We start from the raw sequence: 24,433 nt of genomic DNA, 5'->3' as shown, positions 1-24,433 counted from the left end.
CTGACAAAACTCATTGCAAAACTGAAATTAGACAAAAGTTAAACCTGGGACTATTAGAATAATAAAGTTAGTACTGTGTATAGTAGTCCCGGACAAAACTCACTGCAAAAACTGAGACTATTATACAACAGACTGTGTCAAATATTTTAGTTATCAAATGTCCCATTTTGTGACATAGTTAATTATGACCTATCCGACATATAACAGTTATACTTTATACGATATACTTTTAGACAGCAGTCAACAATTCTGAGCAAACCGAAGATGTTTTATTTGTGTAAAATTTAATCTGGGACTTGACAATATTTCACTATTTGAAAATCTCCCAACATTTGCGGACAATGCGTCACATCCTCTTTCGAAATAACCGTTGCGCATTTCGGTCACGCATCTGGAACCCAGTATATTTATGTCGACTGCAACCGAAAGTAAACTTGACAGCAAATTTTATTACAATAAGTGTTGCCTTCGATTTGTTGCAAGAAGAATAACATTACATCATTTTCCAACATTCTAGTGAGGCACTGCAAAATGTTGAATCTGAGTGCAAAAACAAAACATCATTCCAAGACGAACCGATCCGACAAGTAAAAATGCATCAGAGAAAGTAGGGCACAACCTCGTTTTCGTATCTATGGATGTCTTCGTGAGAAACCATCATGTGGACAAAAACACTTTTTATGACAATGTCATTTTATTTTACACATAATAGTCAGTCATAAATGTTACATTGTAAACATATTATTACATATATGCACACATGCTAGTTTAAATTGAACGTGTCAAAGTATATACGACATTTTTAATCAGTATCTCGTACTGTTTATGATAGTAAAACGTAAAAAAATGCCATTACAATAGAGTTGATGATCTCATGGTGATATCATTCCTTGAAGTTTTGCCCACTTATATCGGATGACTGTACCATCACAGATAATTTTTACAGAATTTTTAATTGACAGTACAATTACAAATTCTGAGTGAAGGGATTTAAAAAACGAGGATAAACAATTTTCTTCTAGTACAGATTATATTCATTATTTTGACATTGAACTCTCCAAATGAAACTCTAAACCTGTGAGAAACATGTGATTTTTAAGTGCATTGAAATATTTCACAAATGTCGCTTTCTAACTTCCTGGATTCTGCAAATAGTTTGCATGATCAAGGTCATTAATTGATACAATCGTACATTATAACATTATATATCTCATTTCCAAAACACTTCTACAGAACATTTAACAGGACAATATTCAACTAATGCTTAAATTGTGATGACTTGAAGCACATGTCACGGAAAAGTAAACCAGGAAATTCTGCTGCTGCTGAGAGATTGGCAGATTATACTGGTGAAACAGCAATGCCTTTTCCAGGCCCTGGAATGGGGTCCTCAGGCTCCGGTTCAGGATCGTTTGACCATGAGGAATATGCTCATGCTGGAGCTACAATGGTCAGTGTTGCTAGTGATACCAATGATTTAGATGACATGTCTTCATCGTTGGATGAAATGGATATTCAGCGAGACATATCAAAGGTATAACAAGGCCAGATGTACATATTATTTTTAGTTCTGTACCCTTAGCATTTGTTAGATTGTTAAAACTTGTACAAAAGTTTTTATGCATAAAATATGCTTACTGCATGTCATCAGGGTCAGGGTTAAAATAGAAAGGTAAAGTTTAATTACATTTTTGTTTATTATTCCATTTAGAAATTTATCATAATCATGATAATAATAACATTTTCTGAATAATTAGCGGTATAAGTTTCTGTCTCTGGTCTCATAAGCCTAAATTATCTTGAGTTAATTTCAGCTATTTTCTTTTCATTTGTCATGTTTGTTGATGTACATTGTAGATGTAGAAATTATTCAGTTTAAATTTTTCTTTCCAATGTTTAAGTATTCAACAAATGATCTTGACTTCCTCTTTTGACTGAAGCTAAAAAATAATACGATCGTGTGTGAACATTCAAATTCATGATTCATAAATTACCCATAAAAAATAGAGAGATCTGATTGGAGTACTACATGTGGCACATGACTTAAATATTTGTAATCACACTAAAGTATTTTGATTGTCAAATATCTTAAAAATACAATGTAGATCCATATTATTAGATAGAAAAAATACATGATCTACAAAGAATAGATAAACTAGTTTATGTGGTCATTAACACCAAATTATAATCATTGATTCAAGCCTAAGTGTTTATGAGCAACTCCATACTTCGACTTACTGTCAGAAGAAAAAAAATGGTTGTCCAATTTGAATGTGCAGTGCAGCTAACATGTAGGGTTGTCAAAATAACAACTGATCAGACAACCTTTAGGCTTTTATATTGAACCCTGATCATGAGTGAACAGATCAGCCCTTTGCAATTATCCAGATTTGAATCATATTCATTAGCCATAAATGGAAAGGTGCTCAATACCTTTATTGTATTTGTCCGCCTTTACTGGACATCACTAAAGTTCCCTTAAAATTTTGAAGTCTTAATAGAAAATATCTTGACGCCACAATGAAAAAATGAATGTTGTATGACATCTAAAGTTCAAGCAAGACAAATTTCTCAATAGCGATAAGGTGTATTGCACCACAACCACTTCATACTTTGTTCCTCTTTTCAGTGCAAACGAAAAAAAAGAGCCGAAGTTTAGATTATTTCTCATGAAGTGATACAAGCTGTAAGAATCTTAATTTTTCAGATGACCAAATGGCATGAATGGTTTAATTATTTTTTTTATAAAACTAGAAGCAATGTTTTAACAAAGTAGATAGCTGTAAACATAAAGCAATTGAATTACAAAACCTACTACATAGACTGAATTGCTACTGTTAATAGCAGGGGCGGATCCAGCCATTTTAAAAAGGGGGGGTCTTACTATATGTCCCCATTCAAATGCATTGATGGGCAAAAAATAAGGGGGGGTTCCAACCCCTGGAAATCCCCCCCCCCCCTCCCCTTGTATACGCCAATGGCATGTGATGCCTAATTAAATTGAATTAATTAGATATTGTGAAGCAAAAGATTACTGAGCACACATATAAATTTGATGCGGTAATCAGACGGACATGACGAAAAGAGTTAGAAGATACATGTTCATGTTTATCATGTCTTATTAAATATTTTTTATTATTTAACTACATATGTATGTACATGTATAGCCATACAATACTCACAGAATGCTTGTATGACCTGAACTACTTTTTGGGTTTCCCTTAGCAAATTACAAAGTTTGTAATTGCCTTTTGAGGAGGGAAGCTAGTATCAATATTTGAAATAATTTTGCTTGCATTACCTCTAGTTGGATACTTGAATTTGAGGTCCAAGATTCCAAAGATACCACATATAGAGCACTATCTGCTTACACTTTTAGAACACATCAAGTGGATACCTGGTTTGGTGGGGTTCATATTGGAATGTCTAAAGTAGTTTTCTTTGTAATGCTTTGAAGACTGTTTGACGTCCTCGTTCTTTTGTCCTTACATTGCCAGTCACTCTAACTTCTGAGTTTTAAATCTTCATTTGGTACATATGTTTCATTTGTCTGTTGAAGTTCACTCAAGTTTTTTTTTCTATTCAATATGTTTTCGTTTTTATGCCCTCGCTGAAGCAAAGTGGATATCAAGTTTTATCCTAGTCCATCTGTCCTGTATAATGTATGTGTGTCCCAAAATTGGTTTCTGTTCTCTAACTTAAGTTTGCCTTCACCAAATGTTATGAAACTTATACACAATAAGCTTATTACCCCAAAACTCAGATCAAGTATTAATTTGGGTAGGGTCACTCTTACCATTCTTCAGTGATGTCCCTTTATAACGTTGTATAAAAGCTAGGCATCCCATGTACACATTCTCCATTTATTTATTTTTTACTACATGGTTTAAATGTCTATATTCCCTATGGGTGAAGATAATAATGGATTAAAGTGCATTTTCAAAGTTATTGCATAATCACACATATTACATGTACTTATCATTTGAAGGAGAACACATGAGTAATAGCAGATGGAAATTAGTAACGAGATTAACTGTAAATTAAATTGAGAATTTTTTTTTATTGCGATTAATGTGAGTGGAATTGCAATAATAAAAACTTGCATTTTAATAACTGGAATATAGACTTTTATACAGATTTTTCTAGATCATAATAATTAAACTTGCATAGATATATATCTATATTTGTCCATTCTTAAAAAATTACAATAATAAATGAACACAATAATTCTGAATTTACAATATACATACATGTATACTACATGTACTAATAACATAAAAAAATATTATATATATACTTAAAAACATTTAGATACATGAGATATACCAACAATAAGATAAGGAAGAATTAAAACAAATGTCCACAAAAATCAGATTATATCACAGTTCATGTTAAAAATATGAGTAAATAAATTTTCTGTTTGTAGGATTTGCTTAGAATTTATAAATTTTTGAAAGTATAGCTTACCAGGAAAAGAGGATGTGTTCCCAATGAATCAACTCCAATGAGTTGTATGCACTTTCACTGAAATAGATTTAATATTTCCTGGTATGACTTATATGGAAAAAGGTCAACCGATAAACAAGTTCATGAATTAGCAATATAAATCATTTTAATTTCCCCTTGTTATTTTCATGATTTTAGTCATAAAAATGTTATCAAGTGCTATGACTGAAAACTTGGCAGATTGCTTTGAAAGATTCAAGCATGCATTGCTGTCAGAAACAACAAACTTTTAATTTGCATTCTAAATTTATGCATTTACAGCATCCTCAAGATAAAAAGGCAAGTTCTGGAAGTATCGGTTCACTAGATCCTATTCGACAGAAAGAGGTTACAGTGAAAACACCTGGACAGAAGAATCCTAAGCCTACTGTTAAGAAAGCTACACTTAAAGCTGATTTAGTAAGTATACAACCCTAGGTTTTATGAATTTTGGAAAGTTTTGGTCCTAGTGGAAGGACATACAGGGAGGACAATTTGTACATTACCTTTTATTTTTGTCAAGTCCTAAATATTTGTATTCAGTCTGAAATGCAGCCCCATTTTAAAAGTTATCTTTTTAAAGTAAGTTGTACACAGAAAAAAATACAAGATGGGATGTTTAGTAGATAACCCGTCAACATGGTCAATATATGTTAAAATCTGTGTCCATGAATCACCTTGAGTTTTTTTTTTTATGATAATGAGAAGCAAGGGTTGAGGGTTGTCTGCCTATTTGTGACTGAATATTCTTGGTTATAAATTATATTACGACTGTAACTATTTTGTAGGATGTTGCAAAGGAGTTCAAGAAATGTAAAGAAGAGGAGGCAAAGAGATTAGACTTGAGCAAGTCACAGGTAAACATTAAAACTGTATGCATGTTTTTGTAGTAAAAATATATACATAATGTTTCATTGTAAATCATTGTAAATTGGATAAATAATCATGATCAGAAATTTCATTAAATTGTATTTAACGGAATTTTCTACATGTACAATAAAATAACCAATTTGTGAAAAGTCTTGATTAGATTTTACAAGAGTTAAATCCATGGATTTCACTGTCCATAGACAAAGATGCAAAATGAATATTTTAGTCCCCTATGGGCAGAGATAAAGGGGACTTTCGGTCTGCACTTCTACAGTCCGTCCATCTGTCTACAGGTCCGTGATTCAGGCAAATAAGTTTTCCACACTTTTTTACCAACAAAGTACATGTATACAATGGTATAACCAAAAATACAATTTTGGTCATGATACAAAGAAATTGGAACTTTATTGACTTTATCTGTGTATTGTTTTTACAGATTACAGTAATTCCAAGCTTAGTAAAAGAGGTGAGTATATATATTAAGTATATATAAACAAGTCTAAATTGAAAACTACGTTCACACCTATGATTGCATTGGATAAAAACCACAATTTTAAATGTGTGCATGTAAAACAAATTTCGTTGAAGAAGGGTCTAAATACAGCACAAACAACATTTTCCAAAAGACCAAAAAAGTGAATAAGTATATTTTATAAACAAAATGCATAAATTTGACTAACAGCTCAAACAACTGATGTTCTTTAACCCTGCTCAGCCGGACTGCCATTGGTGATTGCCAAATAAAATTGATCACAAGATGAAACAAAATGGATCTTAATATAAATTTGATACTTAGACAATATACGTATAGTGTCTTGAAATATGAAATTTATTTGTATTCGGCACGAAACGGGAAAATGCTCGGTAGAACCTCGCATTTTCCCGTTTCTAAGCCTCATACAAATAAATTTCATATTTCAAGACACTATACGTATATTGTTTTTATACTGAAATCGAAAAAAAGAAATGAAAATGAAAAAAAACATGTAACAAAAATTGTTAAAAAAAGTGATTAGAATTTCCCTCTTGAGGTACCATTTTGGGGTATTTCTCTATGAGCGTAGTCCAGGTGGTAAGACATTGGCGTATTAAGGAATTATAAAGGGAAAATGAACTTAATTAATAACATTTGATAAACATGATATATAAATAACCAATTTGAAGACATAAAAGTTTAAATTGAAAAAAGTTTGACCATTGTTACTTTACGTTGTCATGGTCGTGACGTGATGTTGTTGATGAAATACAATAAGGAGGCGGGGCTTATAGGTCAGTTGGGGTCATTGACGTATAAAGCTAACGTTTATACGTATAGCTTTATCTGTACAGTAAACTAGCTGATTGCAGTATAAAAGATGTTATGCCACAAACATAAGGTGTCAATATTTTTTTGTACACCAAATCTGGATTTCAACAATAAATGTCTCTTCAGTGATTTTAGGTATTGAAACGGTATTTGGAAGGCCATATAAAATTTACCATCACTTTTAGATAGACTCTTGAATTTTAAGAGTCAATATAGGATGAACGGATCATATAAATCGGAGGAAAAATATGATATAAGCCCAAACGAAAAAAGATAAACAAGTCTAAATTGAAACTATGCTCAAACCTATGATTGCGTTGGATAGAAACCACGATTTTTATACTTGTCATGGTGTGCATGTAAAACAAGTTAGTTTTTAGGGTTAAATATTGAATTATGCATTACATGACATGCATGATAAATAAATGTTTTAATGTTTTATTTATCCTTTCTTTTCAGTTAACACAACTCCAAGAGTTTTATTTGTATGGTAACAAATTAGGAACATTGCCATCAGAAATAGGATATTTAACAAATTTATCCAAGTTAGGACTAAGTGAAAATTCATTGACAAATTTACCGGACACTCTTGAAAATCTGAAACTGATCCGTGTTCTTGATCTCCGACACAATAGGCTGAATGAGGTAAGAATTATTTTGTTAGACCAAGCATTATAGAATTTGAATTGAATGATCAGATAAACATGTATTGTCTTTTTTATTGTTCACAGAATGAAAGGATTAAGGAAAAGAAGTGATCAAAACCCATTCCTTTAAATGTCAGCATCATGCCAAAATGTAAAAGAAACAAGAAAAAAAGCAAACACATATATTATGTACAAAACAATAAACAAAAAATAAATGTGACTGATGGAAACCTAAAAGAACCAATAAAGAACAGGTGGATGACTTCCTTTTTCACAAACCAGAGGACTGTGGGTAATCTCATTGTTCGTACATTGAAATAAGAATTGCTCTACGTCATTGGTTGAATTTCAATTGTTTAGAACGTTTTAAACCAATCACAATGTAATGGTGTACGCTTTTCAATATATTACCCAGAATGCATTAGATTCTGAAATGGTGACTTATGACAGCCATTTTAAGAATATGGCTGTTTTAAGCATTTTTGTGGATTTACATTACCCTAGCCTTTGATGAGAATGTTACAGTTCATGATTCTCACTAAGACGAGTTCATGAGTCCTAGACTCATGAAAACCTGTCCGGACTCACCATTTTCAAAACTGGTGAGTCCAAAGATGCATCAAGAATAATTCTAATTTTGATTCAAGATGGAATATTTTGTGTAAACTGAACACAGTTAAACACAAATATCATCATTTAGAGCAAAATTTTAAAAGAAATGTGAATTTAATGTCATTTCATTGCTTTAATAGGTCATGAGGACTAAAATGATAAATTATATTGCAATAAAATATCTTCATCTTGCTGTTGGACTCACCTTCAAAAATCCTTAGTCTGAACCCCAGACAGACAGTTACATGTAGATTACATCATAAGAAGAAATGAAAAAAATAGTTGTAAATGGCTTGACTCATAACCCCCCCCCCCCCCCCCCCCCCCCTCCTTCAAAATTATTATAAAGACAACAAATGCTGATCAAAGAGTAATCACAGTAATCACAAAACAAATTGCAAAAAAAAAGGTTTGATCCTGACCTGAATAGGTTGCAACTGGTGTAATTTTAAGATATACTAACTCTTTATATTTTATTTGCAATCATGACATAAATCCTCCATGGTGAGCTATGTCTTTCTATCAGTTTCTAAGCTAGTTTTTTGGTAAAGAAAGTATGGTTAATCCATTTATCCTTCAAAAAATTATAAGTTCTGGTTACTATTTACTTCATATCATTTAAATAATTTCAATCAAATGCAGTTATCCAAAGAATATGTAGAAATAAGACATTTTGAAAAAGTAGTTCAGATGCAAATCTGAATACATGTACATGTACATTTTTTAAACAAGAAAAGCTATGGGTAATAATATAGATATGAAAAGTGTATATTATTGTACATAGTATGCATGTTTCAATTCTCCGAAAATGTGAAGTGACTTGCAAAACTTCATGTCAAAAGGTATGTTTAATTAATACTTGAACCTTATATGAAATACATGCAGCGATATATATGACTTTTAATTTCTTGCATTTACCAATATATTTTCTTAAAATATTATTACGTCACAGTCAGAACTGATTGTTCAAAGATGTCATGAATGCAACTCTATAATTTGCTATATGATATACTTCAAACTAGTTATCAATTTAGCCTGTGTAAGTTGTTCATCTAATTATATTTTAGAAGTCTCACATATCAAAACATTATGTTTTTCAGATTCCAGAAGTTGTTTACAAATTACGATCGTTAACAACATTATTTTTGCGATTCAACAGAATCCGACATGTAGATGATGCTATTAGGAATTTAACAGTAAGTAGTGGAGCTTTTACAAGTAAAAAAAATAACTCATTATGCCCAATTTATGGGCATTATGTTTTCTGGTCTGTGCGCCTGTCCGTCCATCCATTTGTCTGTTCATCTGTCCCACTTCAAGTTTTTGGTCGAGGTAGTTTTTGATGAAGTTGAAGTCCAATCAACTTGAAACCTAGTACACATGTTCCCTATAATATAATGTTTCAAATTCTAATGCCAAATTTTTTCCCGTTTTATGGTCCACTGAACTTAGAAAATGACAGTGTGGATGGGGCATCTGTGTTCTATGGACACATTCTTGTTTAAGATTTAACCTGAGGGTAAAACATTGATGTTTTCCAACACAAAATTTATTCATGTTATTCATGGAACAGACAACATACAAAAAAATAGTACTAATTAATTAGGGATTGAAAATGAATGTACTAGGGATATGTATGGATTCATTATAAGTTTTGGGATTCTAGTTATTGTAGATTTCATGGTAATAGTGAACCATGAATGCTAATGAATACTGAATACAAATTTCATAACAGCTTGCAAACAAAAAGGAAAGAAATCCAGTATCCATAAATATATGTTTTCGCCTTAAAACCAAGATAATTGATACCAACTAAAGTTATTTTAAAGTATACTTATATATTATACAGCCTAAACTTTTGAGCAAGGCAAATTTCAAAGCAAGAAAACAGTGTTTTAAATTGCTGATGTTCATAATGAAAGCTACATACAAATAGTTCAATAGGCTATTTGAAGCAGTTCAAACAATAAGTTCTTACAGCTTTTAATGCCCCACCTACGATAGCATAGGGGCATTATGTTTTCTGGTCTGTCCATCTGTCTGTCCCGCTTCAGGTTATAGTTTTTGGTCAAGGTAATTTTTGATGCAGTTGAAGTCCAATCAACTTAAAACTTAATAAGCATGTTTCCTATGATCTTTCTAATTTTAATGCCAATTAGATTTTTTGACCCCAAGTTCACTGTGTACTGAACATAGAAATTGATAGTGGGTGTGGGACATCCATGTACTATGGACACATTACTGTTCATAATGCTAACAAGACAAGGTTTGTACAACTTGCTTGCCTTATTTATATCAAAGTTTGCTTGAGCATTGCAGTTAAGTTGACATCTGAAAACAATATAAAACGGCGGATTTAAACTTGTATTCTTTATATTTAAATTTGATTGGATATAACCAAATAATCAAATTTATCTAAACACAGCTTAAACTCTGCCTATTTATATTGTTTGCAGATGTTCATCTTAATTAAAATGCTTAAGCAAACATTTATAGAAACAAAGCAAGCAAGTCAAACACATCTTTGTCTTGCTAGCATTATGAAAAGAGCTGTAATTAAGAAATGTGATGTATTTGCAACAACAAAAAATGAAATAACTGGTCTTGAAGTAGAGTCAAAATTCTACAAAATTGATGCTTTTTTCACCAGATGACAAAACTTAAAACAGCCATGAAGTGAAGAAGCCTTTTCTCCAGATTTTTTTTTATCCAATTATGTATTTGGGCCCAAACTGCACTTGAAACTGAGAAACCTGACAATAAAAAGCCATAATTATGTTGATGACACATGCATCAATATGAAAAAAATATTATACGGTTAACCTCTGTCTGCATGAAGAGCCATTATGGCCAAAAAACTATTTCCTGGTGAGGTCATTATATTATTGCCACCACACAGTAGGGGTCTAACAGCTTTAAAGTGTTAAGATTATGATGTATCCTAATTTATAAATGTTGAAGTAATTCATTGCTACTTTATTTTCAGAATTTACAGATTTTAAGTTTACGAGAAAATAAAATACCAAAGCTTCCGCAAGGAATAGGAAAATTAGTCAATTTAGTCACATTTGACATTTCACATAATCACTTAGAACATCTACCAGAAGGTGAGTTAATTATTATATATTCAAACAAGTTTAAATATGTTCCCAAAAAATAGAAACACAGTTTAAAAATTTTGTTTAGTTGACAATGGTAACACTTCTGAATTTGAGATTACAGATTTGCTCAGTACAGTTGTATCACATATCATGTTGCTGTTGATTTAAATACAGGCTAAACCAAATCAGTTCATACGAATACATTGTACATAAAAAAATATTTGCTTACTCCCAAATATGAAATTATTTTATCTAGATTTCAAAGTTTACTAATGTTTCAAATGGTGTCATGTACTAAGATTTTGTTTTATTCATTTATAAGTTATTAAGGTGGTACCCAACACTTTCACTAAAATTAATTTGACTCGTTTAATTTTCATAAACAAAATTCTAAATATTTACTTTTACACTTTAACAAAAATATAAAAAAAATTAAAATTAGAACCAACCATTTTGTTAGAAAAAATACACTGGTTATATAGCAATTTGACAAACACCAATTTTGATCATTGAGAAGCTTAATATTCCTTTTACAACACAACGTAATTGAAACGTTAAGCTGACTTTACAGAGTTATCTACCTGTAGTGTTAGGTACCATTTTAAAAAGATTATGGATAAGTTGATGACAATCTTTTTTGATACTAGTTGTCCATCAATGTGTTTGAAAACCTATTGAAGTTTCAAACATACAAAAATATCAACAACTGACAAATAAGTTATTGTATTTGCATTATTACAAATTTTAGCTTGGGTGTATTACCATTATTGCTGTGTTCCCTTTCAATGTTTTTTCTTTTCTTCAGAAATTGGTAATTGTGTAAATCTAAGTTCCCTTGATCTCCAACACAATGAATTAGTTGATATTCCAGAAACAATAGGAAATATGAAGAATTTATCCAGATTAGGTTTAAGGTAAGGCGCCACTGTATTTTATTGACATTGTCTATATCATGTATATTCATTGTACATGTACATATTAACTTGACAGGCATTTCAGAAATCTACTGTTATGAAATTAAAGACAATTAGCGTTGTTCCAAACTAGTTGTCCCAAGCATGTTTATTGCACTGCTGGCCTTGGACTGTTTTCCACTTTTTCGCTGGATTTTGTTTCTTTGAGACATTTCCAGTTTCCATTTACCATATCAAATTTAAACACAAGTTTTGTTATTATTTTTATTTATAGTATCATACTTTTATTCGTAATGAATCCCTTTTCTAGTCATGGTACTTTTTAGCATTGATGGTTTGTTTTTGAAAAAATACATCATTTACTTCAAAGGTCTTGTCATCTGCAAAATGCATATTTGCAGTTCTGAGAAGCAATACAAAAAAGACTTGATTATAAAAAACAAGAAAAACAAAAACAGAATTATTTCTTTAAATTATTGTGAACATTACTGGCTATCCATCAGACTATGCTGATACCATATACATGTACATGCAGTAAATGGTAGACTTAGAAATTAAAATCTTAAGCATATTTACATTTCAGATATAATAATTTAAGTAGTATTCCAAAGTCCTTAGCTAATTGTGTTCTGATGGATGAATTCAATTTGGAAGGAAATAAAATTTCGCAGTTACCGGTGAGTACAAACTTTTTTTTTTTGTATTTTCTTGTTTTTGAATAACATTTTTCCCCATGAAATGTATCCTGATAAATATTTTGTTGAGACTTTTGTATTAGTGTCCCATATACTCATATCATATACATTTTGATAAATCCTAACACCTTATGCTGTTTTAAAATTGTAATAGCTTGATATTATCTTGGTCATTTTAAAAAAATGATTGAAAGTTACTTATTCAAACAACCCTCTACAAAGTTTTCATGCATATTCAGAATGATAACAAAGAAACGAAAAATCAAAGAGATAGTTTCTGCAAATAAGCCTTTGGTCATATAGAGACACTGAAGGAAAATTTGGAATGCCACTGGGAAAAAATCTGCATATTGGATAGGATAGATATTTTGTTTGCAATAAGGTACAAATAAGGATATGTGGTATGATTGCCTATGAAACAACTGTCCACCATATTGATTTGAATGTAAGCAATTTAAGGGCATACGATACAGTTTTGATTCTGTATTTACAGTTCATGAAAATTTGAATCTAGCTATTTTTTACCTGATTAAATCAAATATGTAATAAAAAATATACCTTCATGTGCTACTTTTTGAGTAAAATGAGGTCGAAATTTTGTATATTTGCTCGAAATTCAGATTTGTGGCAGTAATTTCTTTTTCGAAGGAAGACATAACTTTTTTGTTATAAAAGATAAAAAAACAAATTGTTTTTTGTTAAATAATTGATCATTTCTGTATTTTATAAATATCTTAAAAAATATGCAATTTTTTATTCAGAAATAACTCATATTTATCAAATGTTCATGAATTGAGGAAAAAAACGTAATTTTTTACTGCATGTTTATCACTATTAAAAAAAATCCTCTATTTACAGTTTTATAAAATTTGGGTCACATAATCTCCCTGCAAAATGAAACTAAATGCCGTTTTGAAAAATAGGGGTCCATGAACTCGTTTTCAAATTAAATCAGTTTGAATGATAAAAATCAGTCGAAAAATGCATCTTTTCCCGATATCTCACAGTTTGACGTCGCGAAAATAACAAAGTACGTTAGCAACGTCATTACCTTCACTGTAACTGTATCGTATGCCCTTAAGGGCACCATATGGCCTTCAACAATGATCAGAAGCCAAACCATAAAGTCTGACACCTATATCAGGCCCCTTACATCACAAAACATGCAACAATTCAAACTGTAAAACCATAGGTCTAATTTATAACATGGTAGCTACTAAAGCATTAAAGATTTGCTTTAAGTGGTCTTTTAATGTGTATTGCGCTATTCCAGCATGAGAGGCATATGAATATGTTGACAAGAGATACTGTACATAAAATTATGCATTAACTTTGTAACAAGTATTTAATTGACATATTATAGAATTAATTGATGTATATTCTTTCCTCAGGAGGGACTGTTGTCAAATTTGACTCGACTGAATTCCATTACATTGTCAAGAAATGCATTTCAGTCTTATCCTTCAGGAGGGCCAGCTCAGTTCTGTTCTGTTTATGTAAGTAGAAAAAAGATTTTAAACAACATGAATATCTTTGCATGTTTCATCATTATAAAAATGTGAAGATTAAAATGTGTAGATGAAAATTGAAAGTAGTGCAATGTTGATATTATAACGGGACTGGATAAGTTGCATAATAATTAAAAGTATGAATTTTTCTACTATAAGAAGTTTCAAAAAAATATTCAAGTATTTTAATCGACTATAATTTTTTCTGTTTTATAAATAACAAAATGTAAATATAGGAACTTTTTTGTTACAGTCAATAAACATGGAACACAATCAGATAAATAAAATTCCACTAGGAATATTTTCACGAGCAGCCAGTTTAACGAAGCTCAACATGAAGGATAACCAGCTTACATTCTTGCCATTAGGTTAGTATTCTATTTATAGCAAAGGGAAATTACACATTGAGTGGAGGATATTGTATGACTGAAAATAGATTTGTAAAAGATTTTTTTCAGTCAGAAAATATGATAATTTATATTTTTGTTCAGAAAATATATATGTGTTGATTGGTATGTTTGTCAAAACAAGTTGTGGTTAAATTTGTATTGGAGAAACTGCTTCTAATGCCCAAAAGTGTTTTCAAATTTACAATGCAAATATCATATTAAATTTGAGTACTGTTAACCCAAAAAATTGTCCCGAGGTCACCATACCCTACTAACTTGATCATGTTTCCATGCTGAATGAACTAAGCCATCATGGGTGAATCTCTCAACTTTGAATTTATTTTAAAAGGTCCACAACACTATGAAAATATTTTTTTGTGTTGAGTTTTAATTACTGCAATTTACATATTTATGGTAAATTACCTTAAACCTAAATTTTTACCTGATACTGACAGACAGGAAAGCATAATTCCCCCATCTCCTAAATCAGGCACATCATAATGATAATAATAGAATGAGATGGCCCATTCCAGTCATCCCTATAAAATCAACTAATGCAAAACCCTATTAATCCACATCTGTCATATTTTCATATCATATTGGAAATAATTAAAATAATTATGGTGACTTGAATAACACCGATATAACTCGGATTACAATTCTACCTTGACAGGCAAGTTTGTATTTAGCTTGTAAAATACTTATTTAGCCTTGAGAATTGAAAGGTCAGTTTCCCATTCATACAATAAATTTGGCTACTTGCCATTTACCTTGTCCAAAATTAAGGTCACTTTATTGTTATTGTGATATTGTTAAAGTACAAAAGAACCCTATATTCTGACCAATACTTAAACTTTGTGCATCTTGATTTTATTGTTCAAAATATGTTAAAATTGAAATTTAGAGTTGTTTTAGGGCTTTTAATTGCATATTTCTTTACATGGTGGATTTTTTCAGATAAAAAAAAACTGACTGCTCGACTTTATAGAAATAGACTTTGCTTGCAGGTTATCTTTTACAATGCCTTGTATTTTGCTTACACCAAATCTGACAGATTATTATTTAGTTGCAAATTATTTTAAATGAGAGCTGAATTTTTTGTGCATTGAAGGTTAGAATAATCATAATGTGAACAAGAATGAAGAAAATGTCTTATTCCCAAAAAGAAACATCAACCAGGATATAAAATTCCAAATATTTTTTTATTATACTAATATCAGTTCATAATATAGAAATTAGAATAAACTTTTAAAGATTTTATTGATTTATACTATAAATTTGAAATCTCAAGTCACTGTTTTGCATGTTTACAATGAAGGTCATGTCCCAACAGAAATCAATAAATATGACAGTATGATGTACTCTTAACTCAAACACATAAGGTCACTGTGAAATAGACATCCAGGGCATGAAGCACTCAGTTATACCAAACCAGTTTGACTAGTATCTAGTTAAGTCTTGGAATAACAATGATGTGTCCTATATTTTGACAATGTAAATGACATGAGGACCTGCATGGGTTTTTATTAATATCTATATTTTTTAAAATTTTAGGGCATTTTTCTTTTAATAGCCTTAAAAATAACTCTCATTCTGTAAAATTCTCATGAAAATGATTTTACTATTTATTCTTTCTGTTACAAGATTATTTATCAATTCTATACATTGACGGTTATATTATCAGTATTGCATTACAGTTACCTTTTTAAGCTATTTTGCACAATTATTCTTTATACTTTGCACCACATTATTCTCTATTCTTTATTTTGTTGTTCATTTTCTCTATTCTCTATTTTTTGTTGTTGCTATTACATGTATTCTCTATTCTGTAAACCCCATTCTGACCCCTACAGGTAAACTTCTATTGTATGAATGGGATAAACTGACCTTTCAATTCTCAAGGCTAAATAAGCATTTTATAGGCTAAATACAAACTTACCTGTCAAGGTAGAATTGTAATCTGAGTGATATCGGTGTTATTCAAGTCACCATAATTGTAAATAGATCTTATGTTACTCTTTAAAATTGATGTGAACTTTATTTTGCAGATATCGGTACTTGGGTAAATATGGTAGAACTGAATTTAGGAACAAATCAGCTGACAAGAGTTCCTGATGACATTCAGAATCTAGAGAAACTTGAAGTCCTCATTCTTAGTAATAATTTATTAAGGGTAAGTTTTCATGATATTTTGTAAATTTTATAGAAAAATATGATATTTTTCAATTAAATATAAACATATTTCATAGGGTAAACATTTCATGTGTGTGAGCAGTCAAGTGATTAAGAAGCGTCAATAAAAAACATTTTTTTATACAAGACAGCACCATAGACAAAAAAATCCCAATTTTGTACTGTTTACAAAGCACTACAAAGAAAAAAAAAAAATGAGCATCTTGAATACAGGAAAAATCTTTGTCTTTAGATGTCTTGGAAGAATAAGCTGTGTATGTGTCGCTGTTGAGGTTAGCAGCAACACAGATGATAATCTGAAACAGAACAGCACTTGATTTGTAACTCACCATTAAACATGTAGTAACCGAAATTCAGCTCAATAGTTACAGGCATATTGAAAAAGTGTGGACAAGTATAACAGGCATATTGAAAAAGTGTGGACAAGTATAATTTGCATGTGTTCTTTTAAAAGTTAAATGGCTTTGAAAGTAGGTAAATATTTTGAACAGAAATAATGATAACTCACTCAACATAATTTAAAACAAATTACAAAAATATGAAATTGATTGTTTATTTTTTTTCAGAGATTACCTCCAAGTATAGGCAACTTGAAAAGATTGAGGGTTCTTGATTTAGAAGAGAATAAGCTAGAATCACTACCTCAAGAAATAGGTGAGGATGTACAAAACTTTACTATTAATTTGTGGGAAAATCACTTCTAATTGGGTTACTTAAAAGAGAAAAAAACAAATTAGAACACTATATATATAAATGACCCAAAAGAAAGAAATTTCTCTTGATTTCCTTAATGATAATTTTATGGTATGTTTAAACGTGCACACACCAGCGACCAACATGATGCAAAGTTACTTGAACAAGGAAATGAACGCAGCACACATTACAATATGCAGAGCAAAAATGTGCATAAACAATGTTTCAGAAAAGTGACTGATGCTGACCAAAAAAATAAATCTCCAAACCTTCAAACTCTATAAATCTTGCAAAAAACTCAGACAATATATTCTGTTTTGCTCTGCAGAATGCCAGAATAATAGAGTTACCTTGAAAATTAATTCTACAGTAAAGTGTTTTTAATTTTATGAGAGAGATAATCTTTGAATCAAGGTTCAATATACATTATTCAGGACAAAAAGAGGATACTGTAAATTCAGCAATTATTGCCATGTTTTAATTACTGTGATATATGCGACAGAATTATAATTGCAATAGTTTAAACTCATTTTGAAATAATTAATATGAATTAAACAGGATTTTTCTCAATATTGCAAAAAATATAATTGCATTTTAGTCTAAAATTACAAAATTGCAATAATAATAAATGCAAGCAACCATTTCTTACATTTTTTATTATTTGCAATTTGTCATTTTATACTAAAATGCAATTTCAATTTTTTGCAATAGTGAGAAAAATCTTGTCAATAAAGTTTTTACTAATAGAAATAACCTTCATATAGATATAGGAAGATGTGGTGTGAGTACCAATGAGACAACTCTCCATCCAAATAAAAATTTAAAAAAGTAAACCATTATAGGTCAATGTACGGCCTTCAACACAGAGCCTTGGCTCACACCGAACAACAAGCTATAAAGGGCCCCAAAATTACTAGTGTAAAACCATTCAAACGGGAAAACCAGCGGTCTAATCTATATAAAAAAAGAGAAACACATATAAATTACATAAATAAACAACGACTACTGTACATCAGATTGTGACGTTAAAATTTTAACAACCCGATTTTGTACTTCAGCATGATTTTATGTATTGTTTTTATCCTGATGACGGTGAATGACGATAAATTTCTGCAGCAGTCCCTAAAGTGTTGTTGTTATAAGACTCTCTATCTTTTTTTAATTGTAGATAAAAAGGATTTTTCACTTGTAATGTCATGCTTTTTTATTTTATTGTTTTGTAATGTAACTTAATGAATCTTGATATAACTTTTTAGGTCAGTTACAAGAATTGACAAGATTAGTTGTTCAGTCAAATCAACTGACAAGCTTACCCAGAGCTATTGGGTAAGTAATTTGTTCTTGTTTCCCTCTTAGAAAATTTCTACCAAACAGGGTATAAGGCCAGGTTTTTTTAATTTGTTGGTTTACGGATCCACCGACCCCATTTTGCCGATTTCCAGAATAAAAATAAAATTAACTTTTCATGTTTTTTTATTCCCACCTACTCTAACAAATGCATTACCACTGAAAAACATTTAAATACTTTTTTTATGAAATAAAATGCATTAATCGGCAACAGAATTGATTATACTTTCTGATGTGAAAAAAATACAACTTCCAGTTTACATTTCTAAAAATAGACAATAACTGACCTTGAAATGGTGTTTGCGCAAATAATTTTGCAGAAGGAAACCTGTCTTTGAAACCAATAACCTAACAAGTTCGTTTCTCTTATTTGTCATCAGTTCGTAAGATGCATCACAGGGTTTCAGCTAGGATTTTGAGAGCTTTAATCACTTTTGCGCGTGATAAAAATTAGCCTTATTTTAAAAAAAAAAGCGAGGGGTCTAGGATGTTTATCAAACTAGTTATACATATATGTCCAAGTCCTTCAAGGACTAGTCTAGGATCTTTGAAGACTTTTGGATTGCTTATGTAGGCAGTTATTGTCAATATTGAATGAATTGACTTATGTGATGCTAAGATATGAAGATAAGAACAGGGATCTGGTAATATGGTTCACAACTTCACTTCAGTTATTTTCATGGCACACCCCTGATCAACAAAAGTTGGGTGCCTCTATTTTTCAAACCACTGCACAAATGAACTTGTTACGACTTTTTCCCTTCACAATCATTTATATCCTTGAAAACACGTTTTAATATCTATTTGGAATCAATTTCTTTAATATTGGATAGAAGGATCTGCATCTATACTTAATGTGACGATTCTAATGACTGTAGATTGTAGATCACATTTACTTTCGATTTTTAACAAAATGAAATGAAAACGGGAAGTGACAATTGAATAATAATTTCAGAATAAAACCGGATTCATCTACGAACTTTTATGCATTGGCAATACATAGAACAGGAAGCACCTGTTTGCAAGTGAAAATATTTACGTTTTGAATAAAGTTCATTCTTTTTAATCAAAGTTGTCGAAAGTTTTTGATGAATATTTATATAAAGTATGATGAAAATACGTTAAAATGACGAAACTACGACAAGCAAACTGAAAATTATGATCTTAAGGGAAATATTGAAATTAAAATAAAGTTGAAATGTCCGGGAAGATTACCAATTTTGTTCAAATGACGAAAATTCGACAGAATTGTGAGAAATGATAAAAATGAAATGCTGACTGACTGATTTAACTTAAATAGATTATTATGATTTTCTTTTATGAGGTTTTATAATAATACTTGAGGGATAAGTGACCCGTCTGATTGGCGATAGGCGGATTACTTGTCATCACAACTTTTAACACCTTTGGTAAACGTTAATTACCTGAGGGTCATAAACTTGTCAGAAACATAAAGACAGGTAGAATTCAAGTAATTTGATGTGTAAATATTTTTACACTTTCCAAATTTAAGTGACGAAATTGATATGAAATATTTTCGTCATTTCAAAAACCTTTTCGTAAAATATGAAAGTGACGAGCGCTAGCAAAATCACTGTGCATCATTTCGTAGAAATATACTTGTCCAAAGGTGGACAGGAGGAAGTTCAAGACATAAAGTTAAAAGTACCAATGATTTGTATCTAACTATACAAATCCTTGAAAGTACTGAACATTAACAAATCTTTTGATTTTTTTTTTGTTTCATAGATAAAATAAAAAAATCCCAATTGGAAAAAAAACCCTGGGAATGCATGACAACAGATTAATCCGATATATTCTCGTTTTTCCAGTGGACGAGTCTATTACGCTTTTGACACGTGTTTTGAAACCTATTTTCGTACGACGTTTTTACATTTTTCTCTTTAAGTTTGAAGATCATTATTTAACCAGTTTTCAGAAATTGATTAAGAGCTACACGAATCTGTTATGCTTGGTTGTGAAATGACGATTTAATTTCGTCTTTGTCCGTGCACCCCCCCTTTTTTACGGAAAATTATTAGACAATATCGTGCGATGTTATGACAGCTGAGCAATAATATTTCAACTAAAATGTAAGAAATTATGACAAAATAGCATAACAAACATATTATTAGAAAGGTGAAATATATATTTATTTTGCAAAATCTCTCAAGACTTTTCTGATTTTTTTGATTTTTTTCCCCGACCGACCGACGCGACTTTTTCTTTGAGAATATCCGTAAACCAACAAATTAAAAAAACGTGGCCTAATATAAGAAAGATATCTGAAAAAAAATGTTGTGGGCTACAAACCTGTAGTCTCGTGATCTATATCAGTCGTTATCGCCATTTTACAAAATTTTCCTTTGATCTAACTGACTGATAGTTTCCTTTCTGGAGTGATTTGAAAAGTTATTGCTAGAATCTAAGGGCGCACCTGTTGTTGTCATTGGAACTTACAACGTCATCATGGGTAAAATTTTTGAATTTACTGTAATTCATTTATGAAATTTTGTTGATGTGATCTGATGCAGTGTCATTTCAGCAAAAACTAATTATAATTATTATTAATTAATAGTTTGTCTGATAAGGTTTTTGTCTAAACAGCATTACACATGCACATTTATCTACATGCTGTTGAAAGGCCATACCTTGAACTTTATGCAAGAAGTTACTACTTGTAAGTAGACTTATTGCGAAAAGATGTATACTTTTTTAAGAGATGCATCCAGATATATCTATTAAGCAGAGGTGACCTTTAAACATGTCCAGTCTTTTGGACACAATCATTACATATTTAGCTGGATTTTGATAGATTAATGCTGTACGAACATCACTGGTTTATTGATAACTTACTTTGAATTTTCCTATTTTAGATGCCTGTCCAAGTTAGAGTACCTTGGTGCTGGAGAAAATAATCTCACTTCTCTTCCTGCAGAAATAGGTAGGTAACATTCTGTTGGTGCTTGAATTGGTTAAAGTTAACTTCTGTCATAATGATTCATTTCTACAAAGTTTGATTTCCCCCAAATGTATCACAATAAAGAGAAAATACTTTCATATTTGTAAAACAATCAAAATAACTAATCTTAGTCTATCAAATAAGAAAAAGAATGTTCAGTATATTTATCAAGTGCAAAATTGAGAAGTTTTTGTCACAAGATAATCAATTACAATATTTTAAAACTTGTCAATTGCTGAATTCATTAGAAGAAAGATAGGACCTGGAAAATAAGTATTACTTAAAAATAAGCGATATGTTTGATAAAAAGCTAGTGATTATTAGTGAAGCAAACTTCTCAAATTATTTTTCCAACTTCCAAACTTCAATCAATTACCTGAAATGATTATTTTTAGCCTTATATTTATTATCTTTGATTTCTAGGGTCATTAGAGAACTTAGAATCACTGTACATTAATGACAACCCAGATCTTCACAGTTTACCATTCGAGTTGGTGTTATGTGGAAATCTACAGATAATGAGTATAGAGAATTGTCCATTAAGTCAGATTCCACCAGAAATAGTGGCAAAAGGTCCCTCACTGGTCATACAGGTAAGTCAGATTTCACCAGAAAAAGAGGCAAAAGGTCCCTCACTGGTCCTACAGGTAAGTCAGATTTCACCAGAAATAGTGGCAAAAGGTCCCTCACTGGTCATTTAGGTAAGTCAGATTTCACCAGAAATAGTGGCAAAAGGTCCCTCACTGGTCCTACAGGTAAGTCATATTTCACCAGAAATAGTGGCAAAAGGCCCCTCACCGGTCATTCAGGTCAGTCAGATTTCACCAGAAATAATGGCAAAAGGTCCCTCACTGGTCCTACAGGTAAGTCAGATTTCACCAGAAATAGTGACAAAAGGTCCCTCACTGGTCCTACAGGTAAGTTAGATTTCACCAGAAATAGTGGCAAAAGGTCCCTCACTGGTCATTCAGGTAAGTAAGATTTCACAAGTAAGGACTACATGTATTTCTGACAGTGTTCATCTGATTATGACCTCACTCTCATATATATATCAATGATAACCCTATCACATAATTATAGAATATTGTTGATCATCTCAACGAGATTGATTTTCTCACTTGAGATGGAGGCGAAAGTCAGAACAACAATTGAGTTGAGATGACCAATGATAATCAGTTTATTGCAATTTTACCTATGGCGATGTTGTTATTTTCATTGACAATGACACTTGTGCCTTTAGTTTCTAGCAATAGCTTGTCATATCACTCTACTGTGCTAAGCAAAGAAATAATCAGTCAGTAAGATCAAACAACAATTTAGTAAAATAGCGATGGATTATGTTCAGTTTATGTTATATCTGTTAAAAGAGCTTCAAGATAAATTCCATTACAATCAATGAAGCAGGTGAGACATTGTTGGTATTCTTGCTGTATTCTTACCACTTAAGGTTTTAAATAGTTGTAACTTTCTAGAAAAAAGAACAAAATATTTAAAAGTAATTACACAACTATCATTTCAGGTTGAGGTTTAATTTTCTAAACTGTCTTGAATACCTTAGGAAATTGCTAAAAAATTGCAGCAACTATTGCTCAGGAAAACAAATATAATTAAAAATTGATTTACTCTTCACAAATAACATGTATGCTTCCTCTTGTCATGTATATAAATCATTAATACTATAAATTAATTTATTTTCAATGATATGAATTTGAGGTTGAGGAAAAATTGTATTTAAATTGTTTATATTTGATTTTATTGTTTTGTCAAATTTTGCATTCAAGCCCATGCTATCCAAGGAAAACTAGCGAAATCACAGTGATGATAGTAATGACTGTTCTACATCATATAGCTTCCATCAGTTTCAACGACTGTTGTTAATTTATCAGAATTTTACCTTAATGAAATGAAATGGGGAAGCAATAATAATTTTTAGCCTGAAAAATAAATACTATGTATTGTCTGAAGAAAATGAACTATAAATGTTATTTTTAAATTTTAGTTTCTTGTGTACAATTTGGAGTTTAATAAGGCGTTCATTATCACTGAACTAGTATATATTTGTTAAAGGGCCAGCTGAAGGACGTCTCCAGGTGCAGGAATTTCTCGCTACATTGAAGACCTGTTGGTGACCTTCTGCTGTTGTCTTTTCTTGGTTCGTGTTGTTGTCTCTTTGACACATTCCCAATTTTCATTCTCAATTTTATAACTGAATGATCATTTTATATTGTGATAAATTTTAACAAATTGAAATGATATTAAAAACTAGCTCTTTATCTTTTTCAGTACTTGCGTATTCAGAGTCCATACAGCTGTCAGATGTAACGTCAGTGATCAACAAGGTCATGTGGTGCTCTGAGGGATACATCGTACATGTTTTGTTTTTATATATAAAAACTGTGATGAAAATAGGGACCATCTCAAAACTTGATGGTGCAAAATTATATAGTTTTCAAAGATATTTTGAAAAATAGAGGCTTGTGGTGTGTGGCTATACAATAATATTGTACTAAGTTTATGAATGGTAGTTTAGACCTGTTTTCTGGGTTTTAAATACATATGTTAATGACAGTATTATCTGTGTCAAGACCTTCGATTTTCAGTTATAATATGTATAGGGCTTGTTCTAATGAAATAGATGTTTTTGGAATTATTAAGGTTACAGCATGATACATTGTTTTTACGCACATTGTGTTAGACTGTAAGGTGACATA

General features: G+C 30.9%; 2 protein-coding genes across 2 annotated transcripts in view; one reads left to right on the top strand and one right to left on the bottom strand.

Moving 5' to 3' along the window:
- The window catches only part of LOC134685658 (large ribosomal subunit protein eL32-like), a 19,544-nt gene extending 15,666 nt beyond the window's left edge, over nucleotides 1-3,878 (bottom strand). Inside the window, exon 1 of the mRNA XM_063545612.1 lies at nucleotides 3,797-3,878. Within this exon, the coding sequence (XP_063401682.1) occupies nucleotides 3,797-3,863 (67 nt within the window). The 5' untranslated portion in view covers nucleotides 3,864-3,878. The remainder of the gene's footprint in view (nucleotides 1-3,796) is intronic.
- On the top strand, nucleotides 362-24,433 carry LOC134685657 (leucine-rich repeat protein SHOC-2-like). The gene is made up of 18 exons (XM_063545611.1): nucleotides 362-711; nucleotides 1,234-1,534; nucleotides 4,768-4,905; nucleotides 5,274-5,342; nucleotides 5,792-5,821; nucleotides 7,121-7,306; nucleotides 9,021-9,116; nucleotides 10,907-11,027; nucleotides 11,827-11,935; nucleotides 12,519-12,612; nucleotides 14,022-14,126; nucleotides 14,392-14,506; nucleotides 16,576-16,700; nucleotides 17,287-17,374; nucleotides 18,670-18,739; nucleotides 21,637-21,704; nucleotides 22,146-22,315; nucleotides 24,006-24,433. The coding sequence occupies exons 2-18, from the start codon at nucleotides 1,289-1,291 to the stop codon at nucleotides 24,042-24,044; spliced, it is 1,869 nt and encodes a 622-aa protein (XP_063401681.1). The 5' UTR covers nucleotides 362-711; nucleotides 1,234-1,288; the 3' UTR covers nucleotides 24,045-24,433.

Source organism: Mytilus trossulus, chromosome 9, assembly GCF_036588685.1.
Source record: "Mytilus trossulus isolate FHL-02 chromosome 9, PNRI_Mtr1.1.1.hap1, whole genome shotgun sequence".
NCBI classification, from domain to species: Eukaryota; Metazoa; Mollusca; class Bivalvia; order Mytilida; family Mytilidae; genus Mytilus; species Mytilus trossulus.
Note: the sequence above shows the minus strand (reverse complement) of the source record. Positions and strands in the feature narration are given on the sequence as shown.